This window comes from Notolepis coatsorum, assembly GCF_963971535.1.
Source record: "Notolepis coatsorum genome assembly, chromosome: 3".
In the NCBI taxonomy this organism is placed as follows: Eukaryota; Metazoa; Chordata; class Actinopteri; order Aulopiformes; family Paralepididae; genus Notolepis; species Notolepis coatsorum.
The window spans coordinates 119232760-119259158 of NC_140167.1; the positions used below are offsets into that span (position 1 = coordinate 119232760).

Below are 26399 nucleotides of genomic sequence, written 5' to 3' on the forward strand. Positions count from 1 at the left end.
TACAGGCTACCACTAACAACATGAGTTAGCCCTGGCTAGCGCTGTAATGTAGACTATAGCGACTTGTGTGACTGGGAGACTTGTGTGACTTGGAGACTTGTGTGACTGGGAGACTTGTGTGACTGGGAGACTCGTGTGACTGGGAGACTCGTGTGACTTGTGTGACTTGGAGACTTGTGTGACTGGGAGACTTGTGTGACTTGTGTGACTTGGAGACTTGTGTGACTGGGAGACTTGTGTGACTGGGAGACTTGTGTGACTTGGACACTTGTGTGACTGAGAGACTCATGTGACTTGGAGACTTGTGTGACTGGGAGACTCGGGAGACTTGTGTGACTGGGAGACTCGTGTGACTAGGATACTTGTGACTGGGAGACTCGTGTGACTTGGAGACTTGTGTGACTGGGAGACTCGTGTGACTTGTATGACTTGGAGACTTGTGTGACTGGGAGACTTGTGTGACTTGGAGACTTGTGTGACTGGGAGACTCATGTGACTTGTGTGACTTGGAGACTTGTGTGACTGGGAGACTTGTGTGACTGGGAGACTTGTGTGACTTGGAGACTTGTGTGACTGGGAGACTCGGGAGACTTGTGTGACTGGGCGACTTGTGTGACTGGGAGACTTGTGTGACTGGAAGATTTGTGTGACTTGGAGACTTGTGTGACTGGGAGACTTGTGTGACTGGGAGACTTGTGTGACTGGGAGACTCGTGTGACTTGTGTGACTTGGAGACTTGTGTGACTGGGAGACTTGTGTGACTTGTGTGACTTGGAGACTTGTGTGACTGGGAGACTCGTGTGACTTGTATGACTTGGAGACTTGTGTTGGGAGACTCGTGTGACTTGTATGACTTGGAGACTTGTGTGACTGGGAGACTTGTGTGACTGGGAGACTCGGGAGACTTGTGTGACTGGGAGACTCGTGTGACTTGGAGACTTGTGTGACTGGGAGACTCGTGTGACTTGTATGACTTGGAGACTTGTGTGACTTGGAGACTTGTGTGACTGGGAGACTCGTGTGACTTGTATGACTTGGAGACTTGTGTGACTGGGAGACTTGTGTGACTGGGAGACTCGGGAGACTTGTGTGACTGGGAGACTTGTGTGACTTGTGTGACTTGGAGACTTGTGTGACTGGGAGACTTGTGTGACTGGGAGACAAGTGTGACCTTTGGCTGTAGCTAACATGTTTATACACGGAGGAGACAGAGGAACATGTTTGGACAGCTTGGCACCGGGGTACCTCTCGGACCTGCTGGAACCTTATGTTCCTCCAAGGTCCCTCAGGTCCTCTGACCAGCTCCTCTAGGCCGTTCCAAAGTCCAGGCTGAAGCTATGGGGGGGCCGTACTTTTGCTGTGGCAGCCCCAACGCTCTGGAATGAGCTGCCACTGCATGTTAGGCAGGCCCCCACTCTGCAGGTGTTCAAATCACGCTTCAAGACACATCTATTTGCTCTGGCTTTCGGTGTTTTAAACAGTTTTTGAGAGACCTGCCTTTTTATGTGACACATTGTACTGTTTTTATTGTGTGCTTTTATTAAAATGTTTTATGTTTTATGTTTTATCTTATGTTGTGGACTTGTACAGCACTTTGGTCAACTTTGTTGTTTTTAAATGTGCTTTATAAATAAAGTGGATTGGATTGGATGATATGTGCATATTTAATGTGGGAAGTGCCTCATTTGCATATATAAACATCAAATTCAGAAAACTTGTAATAAATTTTTTCTTAGTTTATATGTACATAACAAGCTGGGAACGTTTAAGTGATATCTATCCAAGTATCACCTTAATAAAATTTTCAATCAATCAATCAATCTACTGCCACTCTCAAAGACTCAGCTCAGCTCAAAATTGTGTAGCCTACTGCTGCATGCACCCCTCCCCCACAGGTTGAAAACATTATCATTAGTTGCAGTGTGGGGGAGGGGTAGTTTGTGTGTCTCGACTCTCGACTCCTCTAAAATCCGAATTAACCCTTTCACAGTCGGCGGCATGTTGGAGGATTAGGTTCTATTAATCTGATGATAAACCCACGCTCCAATTTGAAATGTAAGTCTTATCTTGCATACAGCTTGTGTCATTTGGATATAAACGGTGTAATTTCAGTTTAGTTTATAGTAGATTAACACTAGCTATAGTGTTTCATGTGTTTGCTAAAAGGATTGTCACCGTGACGTTAGCCTGTAGCTACCAGGCTAATATAACACAGCTAAATTACTAGCAACGTGTTTCGCAGACTGCAGATTTACTAGCCAAGTTAAAAGAACGCCAACATTTTGGGATATTAGCTTATTATCGTCTTCTCCAGAGAGAGACAAGAAGATAGATACCAGTTTCCTCTCTGTGCGTTCAGTAGAAAGCTATCTGGCTGCATGTTAGCCTTAGCTTAGCACAATGAATGGAAGCGAACATGACCAGTTAGCCTTCGGGAGCGGTGTTAGTTGGACAATGCCTAGGCTAACCGGTCATGTCCGCTTCCATTCATTGTGCTAAGCTAAGGCTAACGTGCAGCCAGATAGCTTTCTACTGAACGCACAGAGAGGAAACTGGTATCTATCTTCTTGTCTTTTTCTGGAGAAGACTGTAAGCTAATTTCCATGTTAAAAACAAGTCACAGCAATGTGTTTGTTTTGATTGATTGATGTAATACAGTACAGCTCAATACACACAATTGTTAAGGGGATGCAGACCAGAGAAAGACTTTCGTCTTGTTTACATCAGGGTCCCCCATTTTCAATTCATCAGGACATATATGACATACAGATAGACAGTCCTGCTACATCTATACATTTATGACATACCAGATTTGCAAATACAGTACTGTTTGTGATACAAAAAGAGTCCAGAAAAGGGAGTATATACATTTGACGTTAAAAACTGTGCATAGGAGGAGGTTGGGTGGGGTTGTGTGGGACATATATATAATATATACATATATTATCTTTCAAATGCATGCATAAGAACAGATAATGAAATCTACTGTAATCTACTGTACTTTTAAATTGTCCCCACAGTGCAACCGTTTTTAAACTAATTTCAGATCTAATTGTTCCTACATGTTAACAATAGGGAAAGCATTTCATATAAAAGTATTCTGTATTCTTGTATGACAACTAATAAAGAAACTTGAACTTGAAACTTCCTGTTCATCATCGCTGACAATAATATTAACAACTATTGTCCATTTTATTCTCTACCTTCCAGAACTGTCTGATCAGGGTGACGTCGCAAGGCCGGGATGCCCTGGTCACTGACTTCGGCCTGGTCAGGGAGGTGGTCGAGCAGCCAGTCCAAGACCCCCCGGCAGGAAGCGCTACAATTGTGTGTATTGAGCCGTACTGTATTGTACCCATTCTGCAATCTGTTAAATATTGATTGATTGATTGATTGATTGTTATTAACAGATTGCAGAATGGGTACAATACAGTACAGCTCAATACACACAATTGTTAAGGGGATGCAGACCAGAGAAAGACGTTCGTCTTGTTTACATCAGGGTCCCCCATTTTCAATTCATTCATTTGGGTTTCTCTCCCAAACCAGAAACGTGAGAAGTAAGAATCAAACCTGTGATGTCATCAAGTATAAAGTCTGGACCCACAGAACTTTTGTTTACTTTTTTTTATATCCAAATTATCTTTATTCTATAGTAGAACATGTACCTACGAACTCAGAACATTCACCTGGGTGCTCAGTGTCACCTATAACATATTTCAAAATTCATTGTCTATTGAGCAGCTTCAGTGAGAGTTGGAGTTTTTTTTCATGTTCACTAATATTTTTGTACTTGTATGTTCAATTGTACAGAGGTATAACTGAAGGAATAAATTGTGAAATTGCATGTAGTTCCTCTTTAATGTTTTTCTCACTAACTTTCTCTTTTCTTATTTTACAGCTGCATGTCCATCTTGAACAGTGTACAGTGAGTACCTCCCCTCACCAGAACCAGCAGTACCGCTTTTGGAGTTCGCAAAGTTCTAGAGGAAGCAAGGTAAGCAAAAAAAGCCATATAATGCGCAGCTCCTCCCCCTCAGGGAATGCTACACCCATTTGCAAGGGGGCAGAACAGGAAGCACAGCCCCCCTCGTCCTTCGCATTGGCTTAGCGGGGCAGGCAAAGCAGAAAGCTTCAGAGAGTCCCCCATTTTCAATTCATCATAACATATGACATACATGACATACAGATAGACAATACTGCTACATCTATACATTTATGACATACCAGATTTACAAATACAGTATTGTTTGTGATACAATAAGAGTCTAAAAAAAGAGTATATACATTTGACGAAGAAACTGTACATTGGAGGAGGGGGGGGGGGGGGCTGTACATTGGAGGTGGTTGGGTGGGAGGGGGGGGGGGTAACTGTACATTGGATTATCCACGAAACCGAAACAAGTAGGCTCCCTTAAAACGCTAACGCTATTAAAAAAAAATTCAGTGGAGGTTAAAATAAGAATATGACTTGGCCTGAAAAAAAGTTCAGTCAGGTGATTTAGTTTTTTGCTTTAATCCCTGCCCATACTGCTGCAGTGCTGGCATGGCAACAGCATTCGAGAATATGTTCCAGATGTGGCATATTCCGAAAGAAAATATTCATGTCATACTCCAATGCCCGAAACGTGGTCAAGACGCAGGATTACAACGTTTGGGATGTATGGCCCACGGCGCGCTTCAGCTGGCTGTCCAGTGTCCCCGCCAATGTTCTGAGACATATTTATATATTTGTATAATTGTTAGGCTATTTGAATCCACCATTTAGGGCTGGTGTATTCAAATAGCCTAACAAATAAAATGTAATATGTCTCGGAACATTGGCCGGCAGATGCACCACTGCAAACCAAAGAAATGTGAACTCAAGAAGCCAAAACGAAGTTTAGCCTGTTTTAAAAGGCTATAGCCTAAAAGAAAAAGTTGCCTTTTACCACCGCTTGGCCTATATTTTATGCAGTGTTTAGCCTATTAAATAGGCTAATTTTTTTTTTTTTCGTTTTAACTTTCAGCCTGTTAATAAATGTGTCATTAATTCAGTATTTAACTTCTTGAATTCATATTTATTTAGGCTATGCTAATTAAAAACACAAATGTTATGGACATCTAATTTAATTATCTGCTTATTTATTAATGCTTCAATTCATTCAGAAACGTTGCAGCAAACAATCCATATGTGCATTTGTTTACATTAGGGGTGCACGATATTGATTTTTTGACCCCGATACCGATAACTTTCTGCTCCTCAAGGCCGATACCGATAACCGATATTTATTGTATTATAATATTTTTTTTAAATGTATATTCCTGTAGTTTTGACCTAACCAGATTTATCATGACATGAGCGTTATGAACAAAAAAAAGCCAAGACAACAGTTTTTCCAAATAAATATAATTTGAATCAGAAAATTCACAATCCGTCAATAACTTATAATACATCCAACCTAACAAGTCACCTGCAACATCACCACCGTAAAGCTGCTGTGAATCCAAAGCCAGCTACAAAGGAACCCGCAGCGATTGTACCTATTGACGAGGCGTTTGCTAAATTAAAGAAGTTTGACAGAAATGACCCAAGGGCTCAAGCCGCTAGCTTTTAAGCAGTGCTTGGTGGTGCAAATTAACCTGGCTACTACAGAGCAATAAGTGACTGCGTATTCAACCAAGGGTTGCATCACAGTCATGAAAGGGGCTAGATTTGCGTGTCGTCGTAGGCTTTTAACACACCATCGTAGCGGTGGTGATGTTGCAGGTGACTTGTTAGGTTGGATGTATTATAAGTTGTTGCCCGTTTCCCTCCTCATGGAACTTCTGCATTGCATTTGTTACAAATAGCAAGTGAACTTTTTTCCTCTAAAACTATTCCCACACTACTGACGCCATCTTTGTTTACATCCGCGCTGCTTCTGAAACTTACGTGGCTACGTCACAGCCAAGAATGGGAGTGCTGGATTTGTGTAAAACGCCCTCTTCCTAAACCACACGCTATCAGTCGTACCACAGTACTGGCAAAACGGGAGGAGCCTACAGTAAAAACAAACGCCCTTCATCCCAATTCACCCGCACCGCATTTTTTTTTACCAAAAAATATATTATATTATCGGAGCTATCACCGTTATCGGGATGATGTCATAATTGCTGATATCGGCCCGATAATTATCGTGCATCCCTAGTTTACATAATGATAACGTACATAAATAACATTATTGAGGGAGGAAAAAAAGGAAACTGATACCTACCTACTTCACCCTGTTAGTCAAGTTGAACTATCGCTCTGACTCAGACTGGATGTCTCGCAGATAATACAATAGTATAATTATATAATATATTTTTTTTCTGTAGGTAACGTTACATTTGGTTGACAATTTACTGACTGACTTTCACGACACTCCATATTTACGTAGCTATCTAACCGGCACTCTAAACCGGACCCAGCCCAAACCATTACCGTGACGTCACCATCCAGCTATATCTAAAATGGCGGCCCCCATGGCAAAAACGGGGAAATTACATTTGAGTTTTCAGACAAATAAGCAGGATTTCACATTTGATTATAGGACCATGTCTTACCCAAGGTACACAACAAACAAACTAGGCTCATATTGTTTAACGCTTCATCTCCCCTTTAAAGTATTCCATAAGAAACCTCACTCATATCACCACTGTCAGATTCTTCAGAGGTACCATTTTTTTAGTTTTGCCAATTTAATTTTTTTAAACATGCTATTGTTATTTACAAGACCCTACATGGTCTGTGCCCGCCCCCTCTGAGGGAATTCATAGAAAGGAAGCCCGATAGAGGATTCAGCACTAGAGGGGATTGCGAAGTGCCCGGCCGGCAAACCGCCTTTGCTAAAAACACCCTCTCAGTCCAGGGATGTTTAATCTGGAATGATCTACCACTGACCATACGAGATTGTACATCATTTCCATCTTTTAAATTCAATCTAAAAAAAATTGTTACTCGACAACCAAACCTGGGCAATGATGGGCAAATACACTACACATGCAATCGGTCATACAACTAATCCATCCATCCATTTCTCTCTCTCTCCAGGTGCAGTGGTTCTGATCCACGGGGAGGTGATCCACCGCAGTCCCCAGAACACCCACTGGAGCCCAGAGAACTGGTGAGTCACTGCGAAATCTGATTCTATATCAGTGGTGGAACAAGTACACAGTTACTTTACTTAAGAAATACCCAGATATCTGCTTCAGAGAGCCCATCTGCTTCAGCTATCTGCTTCAGAGAGCCCATCTGCTTCAGCTATCTGCTTCAGCTATCTGCTTCAGAGAGCCTATCTGCTTCAGAGAGCCTATCTGCTTCAGCTATCTGCTTCAGAGAGCCTATCTGCTTCAGCTATCTGCTTCAGAGAGCCCAACTGCTTCAGCTATCTGCTTCAGAGAGCCCATCTGCTTCAGCTATCTGCTTCAGAGAGCCTATCTGCTTCAGCTATCTGCTTCAGAGAGCCTATCTGCTTCAGCTATCTGCTTCAGCTATCTGCTTCAGAGAGCCTATCTGCTTCAGCTATCTGCTTCAGCTATCTGCTTCAGAGAGCCTATCTGCTTCAGCTATCTGCTTCAGAGAGCCTATCTGCTTCAGCTATCTGCTTCAGAGAGCCTATCTGCTTCAGCTATCTGCTTCAGAGAGCCTATCTGCTTCAGCTATCTGCTTCAGAGAGCCTATCTGCTTCAGCTATCTGCTTCAGAGAGCCTATCTGCTTCAGCTATCTGCTTCAGAGAGCCTATCTGCTTCAGAGAGCCTATCTGCTTCAGCTATCTGCTTCAGAGAGGCTAACTGCTTCAGCTATCTGCTTCAGCTATCTGCTTCAGCTATCTGTACACACCATATACTATACATACTGTGCACACCATATACTGTACACGTCAGAGAGCCTATCTGCTTCAGCTATCTGCTTCAGAGAGCCTATCTGCTTCAGCTATCTGCTTCAGAGAGCCTATCTGCTTCAGCTATCTGCTTCAGCTATCTGCTTCAGAGAGCCTATCTGCTTCAGCTATCTGCTTCAGCTATCTGCTTCAGAGAGCCTATCTGCTTCAGCTATCTGCTTCAGCTATCTGCTTCAGCTATCTGCTTCAGAGAGCCCATCTGCTTCAGCTATCTGCTTCAGAGAGCCCAACTGTTTCAGCTATCTGCTTCAGAGAGCCCATCTGCTTCAGCAACTGCTTCAGAGAGCCTATCTGCTTCAGCTATCTGCTTCAGCTATCTGCTTCAGAGAGCCTATCTGCTTCAGCTATCTGCTTCAGCTATCTGCTTCAGCTATCTGCTTCAGAGAGCCTATCTGCTTCAGCTATCTGCTTCAGAGAGCCTATCTGCTTCAGCTATCTGCTTCAGAGAGCCTATCTGCTTCAGCTATCTGCTTCAGCTATCTGTACACACCATATACTATACATACTGTGCACACCATATACTGTACACACCATATACTGTACACTGTACACAACATATACTGTACACAACATATACTGTACACACTGTACACACCATATACTCTACATACTGTACACAACATATACTGTACACACTGTACACACCATATACTGTACATACTGTACACACCATATACTGTACACAACATATACTGTACACACTGTACACACCATATACTGTACACTGTACACACCATATACTGTACACTGTACACACCATATACTGTACACTGTACACACCATATACTGTACACACCATATACTCTACACACTGTACACACCATATACTGTACACACTGTACACACCATATACTGTACACACTGTACACACCATATACTGTACACACCATATACTGTACACAACATATACTGTACACACTGTACACACCATATACTGTACACACTGTACACACCATATACTGTACACACCATATACTGTACACTGTACACACCATATACTGTACACAACATATACTGTACACACTGTACACAACATATACTGTACACACTGTACACAACATATACTGTACACAACATATACTGTACACACTGTACACAACATATACTGTACACAATGTACACAACATATACTGTACACACCATATACTGTACACACCATATACTGTACACACCATATACTGTACACTGTACACCATATACTGTACACACTGTACACACCATATACTGTACACACCATATACTGTACACACCATATACTGTACACTGTACACACCATATACTGTACACACTGTACACACCATATACTGTACACACCATATACTGTACACACCATATACTGTACACTGTACACACCATATACTGTACACACCATATACTGTACACTGTACACACCATATACTGTACACTGTACACACCATATACTGTACACACCATATACTGTACACAACATACTGTACACTGTACACACCATATACTGTACACTGTACACACCATATACTGTACACAACACATACTGTACACACTGTACACAACATATACTGTACACAACATATACTGTACACACTGTACACACCATATACTGTACACACTGTACACACCATATACTGTACACACTGTACACACCATATACTGTACACACCATATACTGTACACAACATATACTGTACACACTGTACACACCATATACTGTACACTGTACACACCATATACTGTACACACCATATAATGTACATACTGTACACAACATATACTGTACACAACATATACTGTACATACTGTACACAACACATACTGTACACACCATATACTGTACACACTGTACACAACACACACTGTACACAACACATACTGTACACAACATATACTGTACACACTGTACACAACACACACTGTACACAACACATACTGTACACAACATATACTGTACACAACACATACTATACACAACAACATATACTGTACACAACATATACTGTACACACTGTACACAACATATACTGTACATACTGTACACAACACATACTGTACATACTGTACACAACATATACTGTACACACTGTACACCATATACTGTACACAACATATACTGTACACACTGTAAACATATACTGTACACAACATATACTGTACACACTGTACACAACATATACTGTACACACTGTACACACCATATACTGTACACACTGTACACACCATATACTGTACACACTGTACACAACATATACTGTACACACCATGTACCCTCTACTGTGAGCGATTTGTAGTGTAAAATTTCCCTGTGGATGATTAATTTCTATTCTGTCTAGGTGTCTGCGTGCTCCACCGTCCACCCAGGGGTCCTTCAACCTACAGACATGGTCCAGAGGAGAGTAAAGGTATATGCTTTATGTATTTTTATACCTGTTTATTATGTCTATTTTATTATTTTGTATTATTGCACAATCGAAGCGGGCATATACACAACATATACTGTACACTGTACACACCATATACTGTACACACCATATACTGTACACACCATATACTGTACACAACATATACTGTACACAACATATACTGTACACAACATATACTGTACACACTGTACACACACAACATATACTGTACACACTGTACACAACATATACTGTACACACTGTACAAACCATATACTGTACACACTGTACACACCATATACTGTACACACCATATACTGTACACACTGTACACACCATATACTGTACACTGTACACATCATATACTGTACACACTGTACACACCATATAATGTACATACTGTACACAACATATACTGTACACAACATATACTGTACACACTGTACACAACACATACTGTACACACCATATACTGTACACACTGTACACAACACACACTGTACACACCATACTGTACACACTGTACACAACACACACTGTACACAACACATACTGTACACAACATATACTGTACACACTGTACACAACACACACTGTACACAACACATACTGTACATAACATATACTGTACACAACACATACTATACACAACAACATATACTGTACACAACATATACTGTACACACTGTACACAACATATACTGTACATACTGTACACAACACATACTGTACAGACTGTACACAACATATACTGTACACACTGTACACAACATATACTGTACACAACATATACTGTACACACTGTAAACATATACTGTACACAACATATACTGTACACACTGTACACAACATATACTGTACACACTGTACACACCATATACTGTACACACTGTACACACCATATACTGTACACACTGTACACAACATATACTGTACACACCATGTACCCTCTACTGTGAGCGATTTGTAGTGTAAAATTTCCCTGTGGATGATTAATTTCTATTCTGTCTAGGTGTCTGCGTGCTCCACCGTCCACCCAGGGGTCCTTCAACCTACAGACATGGTCCAGAGGAGAGTAAAGGTATATGCTTTATGTATTTTTATACCTGTTTATTATGTCTATTTTATTATTTTGTATTATTGCACAATCGAAGCGGGCATATACACAACATATACTGTACACTGTACACACCATATACTGTACACACCATATACTGTACACAACATATACTGTACACAACATATACTGTACACACTGTACACACACAACATATACTGTACACACTGTACACAACATATACTGTACACACTGTACAAACCATATACTGTACACACTGTACACACCATATACTGTACACACCATATACTGTACACACTGTACACACCATATACTGTACACTGTACACATCATATACTGTACACACTGTACACACCATATAATGTACATACTGTACACAACATATACTGTACACAACATATACTGTACACACTGTACACAACACATACTGTACACACCATATACTGTACACACTGTACACAACACACACTGTACACACCATACTGTACACACTGTACACAACACACACTGTACACAACACATACTGTACACAACATATACTGTACACACTGTACACAACACACACTGTACACAACACATACTGTACATAACATATACTGTACACAACACATACTATACACAACAACATATACTGTACACAACATATACTGTACACACTGTACACAACATATACTGTACATACTGTACACAACACATACTGTACAGACTGTACACAACATATACTGTACACACTGTACACAACATATACTGTACACAACATATACTGTACACACTGTAAACATATACTGTACACAACATATACTGTACACACTGTACACAACATATACTGTACACACTGTACACACCATATACTGTACACACTGTACACACCATATACTGTACACACTGTACACAACATATACTGTACACACCATGTACCCTCTACTGTGAGCGATTTGTAGTGTAAAATTTCCCTGTGGATGATTAATTTCTATTCTGTCTAGGTGTCTGCATGCTCCACCGTCCACCCAGGGGTCCTTCAACCTACAGACATGGTCCAGAGGAGAGTAAAGGTATATGCTTTATGTATTTTTATACCTGTTTATTATGTCTATTTTATTATTTTGTATTATTGCACAATCGAAGCGGGCATATACACAACATATACTGTACACTGTACACACCATATACTGTACACACCATATACTGTACACAACATATACTGTACACAACATATACTGTACACACTGTACACACACAACATATACTGTACACACTGTACACAACATATACTGTACACACTGTACAAACCATATACTGTACACACTGTACACACCATATACTGTACACACCATATACTGTACACACTGTACACACCATATACTGTACACTGTACACATCATATACTGTACACACTGTACACACCATATAATGTACATACTGTACACAACATATACTGTACACAACATATACTGTACACACTGTACACAACACATACTGTACACACCATATACTGTACACACTGTACACAACACACACTGTACACACCATACTGTACACACTGTACACAACACACACTGTACACAACACATACTGTACACAACATATACTGTACACACTGTACACAACACACACTGTACACAACACATACTGTACATAACATATACTGTACACAACACATACTATACACAACAACATATACTGTACACAACATATACTGTACACACTGTACACAACATATACTGTACATACTGTACACAACACATACTGTACAGACTGTACACAACATATACTGTACACACTGTACACAACATATACTGTACACAACATATACTGTACACACTGTAAACATATACTGTACACAACATATACTGTACACATTGTACACAACATATACTGTACACACTGTACACACCATATACTGTACACACTGTACACAACATATACTGTACACACTGTACACAACATATACTGTACACACCATGTACCCTCTACTGTGAGCGATTTGTAGTGTAAAATTTCCCTGTGGATGATTAATTTCTATTCTATTCTATTCTGTCTAGGTGTCTGCGTGCTCCACCGTCCACCCAGGGGTCCTTCAACCTACAGACATGGTCCAGAGGAGAGTAAAGGTATATGCTTTATGTATTTTTATACCTGTTTATTATGTCTATTTTATTATTTTGTATTATTGCACAATCGAAGCGGGCATGGCCACCCGCATTTCACTGTATGTATGTGATGAATAAAACTCTTGAATCTCTTGAATCTTGAAGGTGCATGGGGTCTGGACGATCAAGATGTTTCGTAGTCCCACCACCATGATTCACTACAACAAATTCATGGGCGGAGTTGACCTTTCAGACCAGCTGATCCAGTACTACTCCACACACCGCAGAACTTCCCACTGGTACCGGACCATGTTCTTCCACTTTGTGGACATCGCGAGCACCAACGCCTTCGTCTGGGTTTATTACCTGTGTATTAAGAAAATACTTGTTTTTGAATTGAATTCTGCCCTTTTCTCTTTTGTTTATGTAAATATGCTACCTGAGGGGGCATTTCCACTGTTTTATATGCTTGATTGAATATGTTTGCATTGGTTCATAGTAAAAAGAACACATTTCTCAATCCGATTTTGTGTTTTGTGTTGTACAGTATACAGTAGTATATACAGTATTATGCAGTATGAAAACTGTCAGGTCATATATGTGAGGCTGTGCTGGAAAAAAAAGATACCAAACATACCATGGTAAAACATTTTAAAATGGGAATTATACCATTTAAATCAAAATTAGCTAAAACATTGAAAATATACCATTTAAATCAAAATTAGCTAAAACATTGAAAATATCCCACAACTCCGAAGAGAAATAATGTTTAACCCTTATGTGGTGGTAGGGTCTCCAGCGACCCGTTTCAAGGTTATAATATGTAATAACTATCATGTAGTTGATTTGATTAGAACAAGGCTTTATGATATCCTCCACAACACATATTATACATATTATATAAGCGCAGCAAAACTGTCACCATTTTGAAAATTCTGAAGGTATCTGCAGAAAAAAAGGTACGACTGTGGTGTTAGGGTCATTCTTGACCGGGCAAGGTAAACTATACCATAAAAATACTAAATATAAATAAATAAAATAATAAATATACTAAACTTTTTTTCAGTAGTTATATTCTAATATTGTTCTATTATAGTCAGAAAACATTATCTATGGGTTTCACATTTAGTATATTATGATTGAACAACCTCATTTTCATCTAAAAAATAAGGGACATGATGTGATTGTAATACAATCAAATTACAATGGGATTATATGGTTATGAATGCATATAATGTTAGTTAGGATGTAGTATTAACTATATTGAGTGATACTCCTTTCTTTTTAGTGGTCAGGACTGAGTTAGACCCCGGGTCAACATTGACCCGCTAACCGGTCAGTGGTGCCAATTCCTAACACAACATGAGGGTTAAGGAGGTGGACTGTAATGAGCATAGCTGCCTATAAATTCTCGACAGGTAGCCCTTTAGAGTGGGAAGAGGGTAAGAAAAATGTCGAGTTATTATGTTTCATATCAAACCTGAAGGCAGAAACTATGTTTCTTATAAAACCTTCTGAATGCAGAAATGATATATTTACCTTCTGAATGCAGAAACTATATGTTTCTTATAAAACCTTCTGGAGACAGAAACTAGGCCTATATGTTTCATATAAAACCATATAAAACCTTCTGGAGGCAGAAATGATATGTTATAACACCTTCTGAAGGCAGAAACTATATGTATTTATATAGACGTGTGTGTTCCGGTGTATATGCTTTTCTGAGGACAGGCGTGTGTATTCTTATTTATACGCTTCTCTGAGGACCCTCATGTCCCGCCCCACGTCTGTATCTGATTGGCTTACACCACTAGTCCTCACGAGTCTGTCCCATGACATAACATAACACAAAAAACAAACATGTGTGTTAAATTATTTTGAAGTCAGTTTCCAGCAGTTGAGCGCCATCTATTGGTAAATATATTTTTTTCAGGGTCCAAATCACAGCGGAAAGGGGGGTCCTCGCAACCTTATTGATATCTCAAGGTCCTCGGGAGTACCTGTAAACACGTATGTGTGTGTGTGTGTGTGTGTGTGTGTGTGTGTTGCCCCCTGCCTCTCTCCTTCCTCTCACCACCGAAGGGGGTTGTTGACGGAGTCTTCAGTCCATTCAACTCTGTTCCAATTAGACTTTTAAATCCCCTCTCTGTGGCCTGTGCTTTCTCTACGGAATGATGTATGTGTTTGTTTGTGACTGCCTTTGCATGTGTGTGTGTGTGTGTGTGTGTGTGTGTGTGTGTGTGTGTGTGTGTGTGTGTGTGTGTGTGTGTGTGTGTGTGTGTGTGTGTGTGTGTGTGTGTGTGTGTGTGTGTGTGTGTGTGTGTGTACTACTTGTATTACTGTAATTGCGAGGACTAGCACCAGGATGATATGTGAGTTCTGGATACACTGGAGGAAACCCAGAGTCTTTGGGGAAGTGAGGACATTTTAGCTGGTCCTGCCTCTGAAAAGGAGCCATTAAAAGCCAAAAGGGGACTTTATTGTCCCTGTGACTAAATTACTAACAGTTGAATGCCACCCATTTTAAGAATTCACTTATCGTTGCTGTTGGATGAAAAACCACTTATCTACTTTTTTAAATATATATATTTATTTCCTACTAGGAATGAATGTTTACATGGTTCTCTATCATGTGAGCCAGTTCCATGACCCTAGGACCTATGAAACACATTGAAAACCCATGACTTTAAAAACACATGGATGCCAATCTAAAAATGAGGCTGTATTTCTGAATTCCTGTAAAGTTAACTTTTTGGAGATTCAGAGATCTTTGCATCAGACATTGATGACATGTTCTTCCTGAGGCCCGGGACAGTTCAGTCAGTATTTGTGAACACGCACCATTCTTTCCTAAAACTAGAAATCAGAGAGAGAGAGAACCCTCCAATCAGTGATGTCACTGGGCTGCTCCATAGACAGTGAATGTTGTGAGGCCATAAAATGTTTCTGTGAACTCTTACACCCACATGAGGTTTATATTCTAGCATTGCTAGGAAGTCTGAACCACAATTAAAACATAATTTGGATGTAAGAGCTCACACTAACATTGTATGACACAGAAAGGGTGCAGTCAATGCCTAGTAGCATTTTCACAATCAGAATCGCTTTATTTGCCAATGTTGGTGTACATCAGAATCTGTGCAATCCATCACATACATACAACAAGACGGCACGCAGACGGACACGGAATGTGACCAACATACACACCAAAATGAGAGCGAAACCTTTTTTGCTTTGCCTTTATTTACCCAGGGTAAGTATGCCGAGCACGGATGCTCTTCTTTTCCAGCAACGCCCTGCTTCACATTCTGGGAGCCACCTGGTACAACCACAGTCTGACACTGGAGCAGTTGGGGGGTTAAGTTCCTTGATCAAGGTCACTCCAACGGTTGGTGTTGAAGGATGGGAGAGCGTTCACTTCTCCACCCAGATTTTCCCTGCCAGTCCGGGGGCCGTGAATACTTTCGACAACAAATGTTTGCTTCCGCGTGCGAGTTTTGCGCTCTGATTGGCCAGGTCATGTGACATGTGCGCCAATCGTGGGACAGCAAGTTCTGCGCCTATTTCCGGGTCTAACAGCCTGCAAACTACCTGCCGTTCTATCGCCATGCTCTAAGACAAACTCTAACCTTAACCAACTTCGAAAGAGTGCCTAAGCTTAACCGTCGAAAGAAGGGCAGGCGTTCTATCGCCACGCTCTAAGACAAACTCTAACCTTAACCAACTTCGAAAGAGCGCCTAAGCTTAACCAGTGTAGACACTTGCGGTCCCACGATTGGGCGTACATGTCACATGACCAGAAATGATCTGGCCAATCAGAGACGCGGAAACAAACATTTGTTGTCAAAAGTATTCAGGCGTCCGGGGGGTCAAACAGGCTGTATATCTCGGGCTCATTGTCATTGTAGCCTGGTGGGGAATTGTTTGCATCAAGACAATCACTACGTGTCAAGTCAACTCTTAATCATCAAACTCACCAATGGATGGAAGATCCATATAATTGTACTATATCTATTGTGCTATAGTTCATTTAGTTTATATCCCATATAATTGTATTCAACCTCTTATACAGTCGTACAGCCCTGGCCTATACTTTATTTCATAAATATATTATTCTATTGTGCTTAACTTAGCTCATATTTCATTTTATTTTACTCCACCACTTCATTGTATTATCTGTCTGTTAATGTCTGTCTGCTAATGTCGCACCAGTAACGTCCGAAGCAAATTCCTTGTATGTGAAAAGTATACTTGGCAATAAAGACCTTTCTGATTCTGATTCTGATTCTGATGTTGAGTCCAGGACACCGTTCCAGAGTGATTCCTCTAGTTCAGTCTCAGTAGTTTGGTCGTCCATTAGCTTTCCTCTTCTTACTGTAGATACTGAGAATCACGTCCTGTTTTCACTGCTGGACCTCCTTCTCTTCCTGGATCAGCCGACTCTTGTTGATGAGTTTCTAGTTTCCTTCTCTTCCTGGATCCTGCTTCCTGCTTCTCTGGTCAGGTCTTCATGATGTCAAAGCCTCCATAGTCCTTCATCGATTATTTGGAATCAGACCATGAACCACATACCGGTACACATTTTTTGAAATAATCTTAATTGGGAATAGTAGCCTACTATATATAAAATATATATATATATTCCTTTGGTGAGTACACTCATTATTGAACACTCCATGCTGTAGCTGACTATGGGGTTTACAGTGGTATATTAGGGTTAGGATAAGGTCAGAGTAAGGGCTGAGGTTAGATGCTTACAGATGAGGGTCAGGAGCGTGTGTGTGTGTGTGTGTGTGTGTGTGTGTGTGTGTGTGTGTGTGTGTGTGTGTGTGTGTGTGTGTGTGTGTGTGCATGTGTGTGTGTGTGTGCATGTGTGTGTGTGTGTAAACATTAGGCCCATAACTAGACCTGTGCTTCATACTATCACGATCAGTGGACATTTTACATGTTAATCCAAAGGATGGCCTCTCATAATCTAATGGGAGCACCAAATTAGATTTCACATCACATGAATCACGGGTCTGTATAGACCTCAGTTATTTAGCTAAATGGTAATCCTGGGAACTCAAGGAAGTGTGTGCGTGTGTGTGTGTGTGTGTGTGTGTGTGTGTGTGTGTGTGTGTGTGTGTGTGTGTGTGTGTGTGTGTGTGTGTGTGTGTGTGTGTGTGTGTGTGTGTGTGTGTGTGTGTGTGTGTGTGTGTGTGTGTGTGTGTGTGTGTGTGTGTGTGTGTGTGTGTGTGTGACACTGACTGACTACAGTACACACGATGTGGGGGGTGGCATCAGATAATGAATGAGAGTGAAACATTGTTAGATTGTCGCTTGGCAACGAAATCATGTATCACAACACTCTCTAAGCGATCACAAGCTTTACATAAGCCATAGCAAAGTGAGTTACGACATTAAAACAAACATTAAGTCACAGTTTCCAGGACTTCGGTCCTCATTTGAGTATCGGGCAGAAAGATTGACAGAGTGAGAGAAAGAATAAAGGTGGAGAAGAATAGAGAGTGAGTGAATGATTGAGCAATGAGGCAACCTGAAACTCCTTCATGCATAATACTGTAACATCCACAGCTGTTCAACATGCTGTTGCTGTTTAGCATGTTTCACATGCTAAATGTGAAATAGCTGGCTGACTGGCTGACTGGCTGACTGACTGACTGACTGAGATGGTCAGATGGTCTCTGCTTGACAAAGAACAATTGCGGAGGATATCAATTGTTGTGTCTCAAGAAAGTAAGGTAACATTTAAAGGTATATTTAACATTTAATGTCCCCATTTGATCAAGTCTAATACATTAGGGCTGTCAAAATTAATGCTTTAACTTTGGAGATACATTTGAATTAGCATTCAAATAAATTAATCTAGATTAATCTATGGAGTGAAAAATCTTCAACATTCTGAACTTTCAGCAGTATATTTGCTTGTTTGGATATAAGAAAGAGGTCTAGTCAATGTTGATGGTTTTGTTGAACATTTGTATTTCACAGGAGAGAAACTGTATTCAAAGAAAGCTATTAGCAGTCTTTGAATCTAAATATACTTTCTTTGTGTTGATTTTACATTAATTCCATGATTTTACTCAAGTAAATATCTGTTACAAGCTTCGGTTTTAAGTAGAAAAATGATATTTTTAATCTAGATTCATCTAGATTAATTACAGAAAATTGTGAGATTAATTAGTAATTTTTTTTAAATCTATTGACAGCACTAATATATATATATCGGTGGGGAAATCCTTCAAGAATAGCTTCTTCTAGGCATCCCAGTGAATACAGATCCCTATACTCCTTATACATGTACCCATATCCTCATTTATTCATATCCAAGTTGGCTTATTATTAATTTATTTTTGTATATTTTGTATATTTTCTTTTTTATCTTCTTAACCTTTTGCCTTTTTATCTTCTCATGTGTTTATCTGTGTATCTCTTCTTGTATCCCTCGTCGAGCTGTTCTGATGCAACAAGCTAATTACCCCACAGGGGCAATAAAGCTCTTATCTTATCTTGATTGTAAAAGTTCTGTTAAATCTGTTAACTAACTAGTTCCTCAGCACATGGTTATTAGTCATGACATCCACAGTAAAACACAAAGAATAGAACACAGACATTTAATCAAAGTTTTCCCTTTGACTTCGTATTTCAAAAACTCAATACATTACAGATAGAAAGGAAGGAAGGAAGGAAGGAAGGAAGGAAGGAAGGAAGGAAGGAAGGAAGGAAGGAAGGAAGGAAGGAAGGAAGGAAGGAAGGAAGGAAGGAAGGAAGGAAGGAAGGAAGGAAGGAAGGAAGGAAGGAAGGAAGGAAGGAAGGAGGAATGGAAAGAAGGAAGGAAGAATGGAAGAAAGAAAGGAAGAATGGAAGGAAGGAAAGAAGGAAGGAAGAATGGAAGAAAGAAAGGAAGAATGGAAGGAAAGAAAGAAGGAAGGAAGAACAAAGATAAAGTGAGAGGGAGACTGTTGTTTTGTTTTCAAGAGAGAGCGTGATTGTTGTAAATGGGCCAGGTGTGTGTGTGTGTGTGTGTGTGTGTGTGTGTGTGTGTGTGTGTGTGTGTGTGTGTGTGTGTGTGTGTGTGTGTGTGTGTGTGTGTGTGTGTGTGTGTGGTGTCTGCTGATCAGCTGTTCTCACGCAATGCTCTATTCTCAACCATCACTCACGGTGTCACATATCACTACTGGGACTGTACCACACTCACACACACACACACACACACACACGCACACACACACACACACACACACACACACACACACACACACATACACACACACACACACAAGCACACAGACTCAGGAGACTCGGGTGTCGGAGGAGCCATTTGATGAGAGCCATGTTTGTCGGTAATGTCACATATATGACGGACCGACAACTCTATCCTGCCGTCTACACTGTCCTCTCCACCCTATAGCCCCCAGACACAAGAAACAAGAAACCAAGAAACCAAGAAACCAAGCACCAGCAACACAGCATGGGAACCTTCAATAGTTAGCCTGGGAATACACTGCTCCAACTCCAGGGAACTGTGTGTGTGTGTGTGTGTGTGTGTGTGTGTGTGTGTGTGTGTGTGTGTGTGTGTGTGTGTGTGTGTGTGTGTGTGTGTGTGTGTGTGTGTGTGTGTGTGTGTGTGTGTGTGTGTGTGTGTGTGTGTGTGTGTGTGTGTGTGTGTGTGTGTGTGTGTGTGTGTGTGTGTGTGTGTGTGTGTGTGTGTGTGTGTGTGTGTGTGTGTGTGTGTGTGTGTGTGTGTGTGTGTGTGTGTGTGTGTGTGTGTGTGTGTGTGTGTGTGTGTGTTATGTTGTATTTCATAAGTTTAGGTATTTGTATGTGTACTGTACACATTGGTGGTAGTAGGGATCGTCACAATAGAGGCCTTTCACAGAATGTTTATGATCCCCATTGTCCTCCGTGTCAGAAGAAACAGCTGTTGCTATGTGTTAATCTATGGGAAATATAACAACAAAATATTTCATAAATTGGTGTTTTATTACTGGATCTTGTAAACAAGTAATATCAATATAACAGCTTTTCCTATGTTTGACTTACTCTGCTACTTCACAGGAAAAAAATGCCGCCGTAATGTGCTTTATTTGGTTAATTTTTATAGTTTTACGTGTGTTATTTTGTGTACCAACTGCTGGTGCATTTAATGACCGACAATCACTTATTGACATTGGATTACAGCACATTCACAGCTTGGACTGCTCTCTCGACCAGGTCGTTGTCGAACAATGGCCGGTGGAGATTCTGAAGCAAAACAACAACAACCCTCCCAGGCAGAGGAGACGTCGAGGGAAGAGAGCTGGAATCCGAAATAGACTGAGGGTGCTTTCTCACTCACCATCGGGGTCGAATCAGCTCCGTACCGTCTCGTTCCGTCTTTGGGTGCGAACTCCCCCACCCCCCCTCTCCCCCCTCTAGTTTGTGTACACACTTCAGTCTTGGTTCGCTCCGGGTTCTGTTTACGGTTTGCGTTTTGAGCGTGTACGCTTGCTGTAGGCGATGATGTCACGCTCGAAAATGTAAACACACACATGTAACACAATAAACAAATAACCAATAAATATGAAGTTATATTTGAACCTCTGTTGTCAAGCCTTGTCAATATAACCCACCCCCTTTTCTCACGAATGGAACTGGTGTTGTAGAGTCCGCTTTTGAGCGTTTTCCAGGGCTAACGCTAAGCTAACGGCTAACGCTAGTTAGCTTAGCCTATTACTAGTAACATTGCTCGCATCAATTATATTGAATGTCATTGATCTACCGGTCGATCACGGCCGACTGGTTGGGCACCACTGGTCTATAGAAATAAATGCATTCGAACAAGAAAGTATAGTAGACATAGCAATGGCAAACGCTAACGCTAAGCTAACGGCTAACGCTAGTTAGCTTAGCCTGTTCAGCAGCTAACATTATCCCATCACTCGTGGCAATTATATTGCATGTCATTGAACCTAGGATGGCTTAGAGTAGACGACAGAGTACAGCAACTTGCAATGGGCCTGGTCTACAAGATACACTACACGACCAAGGTACCCATGTACATGTCAAAATACTTCCCAAAGGTCAGTGAATACCACGATCACAACACCAGAGGGAGCTCCACAAATCATGTTAAACCCAGATTCGGCTCAAATAAGGGACTAAACACGTTTCGCAATTATGCCACATCAATGTGGAACGCCCTACCCAAAGCTGTAAAGGAATGTGGATCACTACCCACTTTCAAAACCTCTCTCAAGGGACACCTACGGGAGACTGCAATTCAACACTGGCCCCTGTAAATATCCTAACCCAACCCCCTCCAATGTACAGTCATTTACATAGTATGGTTTTGTCAATAGTCCAATGTACAATTTTGTTTGTTTGTACAGTGTCTCCTCCCCCCCCCCCCCCTCAATGTACAGTTTTGCTTGTTTATACAGTGTGCCCTCCCCCCCCCCCAACCACCTCCAATGTAAATTATCCAGTATGGTTGTCAATATCCCAATGTACCCAACCCCCCCCCCACCCAACCTCCTCCAATGTACAGTTTCTACGTCAAATGTATATACTCCCTTTTCTTGACTCCTTCTGTATCACAAACAGTACTGTATTTGCAAATCTGGTATGTCATAAATGTATAGATGTAGCAGTACTGACTATCTGTATGTCATGTATGTCATATATGTCCTGATGAATTGAAAATGGGGGACCCTGATGTAAACAAGACGAAAGTCTTTCTCTGGTCTGCATCCCCTTAACAATTGTGTGTATTGAGCTGTACTGTATTGTACCCATTCTGCAATCTGTTAATAAAGTTTTCAATCAATCAATCAATCTACTGGTCGACCACGGCCGACTGGTTGGGCACCACTGGTCTAATAGAAATAAATGCATTCGAACAAGAAACCAATGTATAGATATAGCAATAGCAAACAAAATTGCCAAGCCTAATGCGAGCCAGGGAAGTGTTGCGCTTTGTAACGTGGCTTCATGTTTTCATCCACTGAGCTGTGAGGCTCCACATGCTTGTTTTGGTTGAGGTCTGAACTCGCAAATTGCCCATAAATATCGTTTTTGTGGGTATTGTCCAGTTGTTGCTGTGTGGTTTTATCTGCCCAAAATTCAAGCAAGCATGAAAGCATTACAGTAACGACGTTGTGTGTGTCACGCCCCCCCCGCTCCCACTAGCGTGCACCCGAGACCACCTATTTCACCGGTCCAGGTTCAGCGCCCCCGGGGACTAATCAGCGGGGGACGGGGGGGAGCGTTCTCACTCAGACGGACACACCCTTTTCTGGTGCGACCCGGCGCTGATTCAACCCCGAATGGTGAGTGAGAAAGGGCCCTGAGATTGAGGGCTCACAGGACACTCCTACCCAGCATATTGTTGGCCAACGTACAATCCATAGAAAATAAACTGGACGACATCAGAGCAAGAATCCAATTCCAGAGGGACATTCGGGACTGCAACATCTTTTGTTTCACCGAGACTTGGTTGACTCCGGATGTCCCGAACCACGCAATAGAACCGGCAGAAAACGTCTTCGTTCACCGCAAGGACCGTACGGCAGAAGAATCGGGGAAAACGAGAGGCGGCGGCGTAGCCTTCATGGTGAACAAAGAGTGGTATGATCCAGGCAACGTAAAGGAATTGTCAAACCACTGCTCCCAAAACCTGGAGTTTATAACTATAAAATGCTGACCTTTCTTTCTTCCGAGGGAGTTAACGTCCATCATCCTCATCGGAGCGTATATTCCACCACACGCAAACACGGGAGACACGCTTTCTAAGCTACACAACGAGGTAAACAAACTCCAAACAGCTAATGTTGACGCTGCTATTTTGGTTTTGGGCGATTTCAACAGCGCCAGTCTTAAAAAGGTTTTGCCAAATTTCTATCAGCATGTGACTTGTCCCACCAGAGGCGAGAACATATTAGACCACTGCTACTCGCAATTTAAGAACGGATACAAGTCACAGGCTCCTAGCTCATTTGGCATCTCTGACCACGACACCATTTTCCTTATACCGGAGTACAAACAAAGTCTCAAGCTCGTTCCTGTAGTAACGCGAGAAGTGAAGCATTGGTCTGTGGAATCGGACGAAACGCTCCAAGCTGCACTAGAGTGCACAGACTGGAACGTGTCCCGCGAGAACACAGACAATATAAATGACTACACTGAAACAGTGCTGGACTTTGTTTGTACTCTGGTAGAAGAAACAATCCCCTCTACCACAATTAGAGTTTACCCAAACCAAAAGCCCTGGGTAGACAAATCCGTCCGTGAGGCTCTGAAAGCGCGCACCTCAGCCTATAACGCCGGGCTCGTGACAGGCAACATGAACGAGCACAAGGCGGCGAGATACAATGTCAGGAGGACAGTAACAGAGGCAAAACAGCGTTACAGGGATAAGGTTTAACTTCAGTTCAAACAGGCTGTTTCCAGAGGTATGTGGCAGGGCCTCAGAACGATGACAGATTATAAAGGCACCTCCCTCAAGCTGAACAGTGACATCTCCTTGGCAAATGATCTCAATACCTTCTATGCGAGGTTTGAGGCTGTGAATAACAACACCAGCCTACAAACCACTGCAATAGAGGGGGGAGCCACTGCCAGTGGAGACTCAGTGTGCAGGATAACAGAACATGAGGAGGACCTTTAAGAAAGTGAAGGAATCAGGAAGGCAGCAGGACCGGACAGTATCCCCGGCCGCATCCTAAAAGTCTGTGCCGAACAATTGGCTCCGGTATTCACTGACATATTTAACCTGTCCTTAGAACAGGCTGTCATCCCCACCTGTCTGAAGAAGTCCACCATTATCCCTGTACCCAAAAAATCCACGCCCGCTTGCCTCACCGACTATCGCCCCGTAGCTCTCACCTCCATAGCCATGAAGTGCTTTGAGAAGCTTGTGAAGGGCTACATCTGTTCCTCCCTCCCCATCAACCTGGACCCCCTGCAATTTGCATATCGCCCAAACAGGTCCACGGAGGACGCCATAGCCCATGTGCTGCACACAGCAGCATCACACCTGGACAAGAGGCAGGGGAACTATGTGAGAATGCTATTCATCGACTACAGCTCAGCATTCAATACCATAGTTCCCTCCAAACACGTAGCCAAGCTCAGGGACCTGGGCCCTCATTTATCAACAATTCTTAGAAAGTGTTCTATTTTCGTTCTTAAGCACAGAATTTAGAATGTGTGTACGTACAGAAAAATCGGGATTTATCACACGTGCGTACACAGGTTCTACGCACACCTGCAAGTACTCCGTGTTGATAAATGCCACTTGTTCTACGCTCCGCGCTCGTGCACGGTTTTACGTAATTGCATATAGCACCGCCCATAATTAACCATATATGGTAATGAACACCCCCATGAAATGTGGAAAAGTGGACTAAGCCAGCGAACGCCTGGGAGAAATACGCGACAGGCTGACAGACATCTATCAACTTCCTAAAGACCATTGCTGCCTCAGGGCAGCGCAAACACTAATAAAGACCGTTAACCACTGTTTGCCATTGTTGTCATTAATAACCATGCTGGAATATGACTGCTTTTTCTTTGCTTTGTTCGATTAATACCCAGGGATTAAAGTTCTCCGTCAATTTCATTCCAAATCGCGACGGATTTTCCGTAAATTTTCTACCTGCATATTATTTGTAGAGGCATACAATCTATTTTGATGTCGGTATTAGGTATAGCCTATATAAACAATAATACGAGAGTATATACAAGCATATACAAGAATATACAAGTCAAGCACACGTTCAAATTGATAAGTCCCACACTTTGCTTAGAAATGATCGTACGCACGGGTTACACACATATCTGTGTGTACACAACATTGATAAATGAGGGCCCTGGGCTTGAACTATGACCTCTGCCAGTGGGTCTTGGACTTCCTGACGGGAAGACCCCAGGTGGTGAGAGCAGGCAACTGCACCTCCTCATCCATCA

General features: G+C 41.7%; 1 protein-coding gene across 1 annotated transcript in view; it reads left to right on the plus strand.

The window, feature by feature from the left end:
- The window catches only part of LOC311225974 (purine nucleoside phosphorylase LACC1-like), a gene marked incomplete at both ends in the record, with an annotated part of 98034 nt that overhangs the window by 67498 nt on the left and 4137 nt on the right, over positions 1-26399 (plus strand). The window contains one exon of the mRNA XM_084311359.1: positions 7055-7127. Within this exon, the coding sequence (XP_084167485.1) occupies positions 7055-7127 (73 nt within the window). The remainder of the gene's footprint in view (positions 1-7054; positions 7128-26399) is intronic.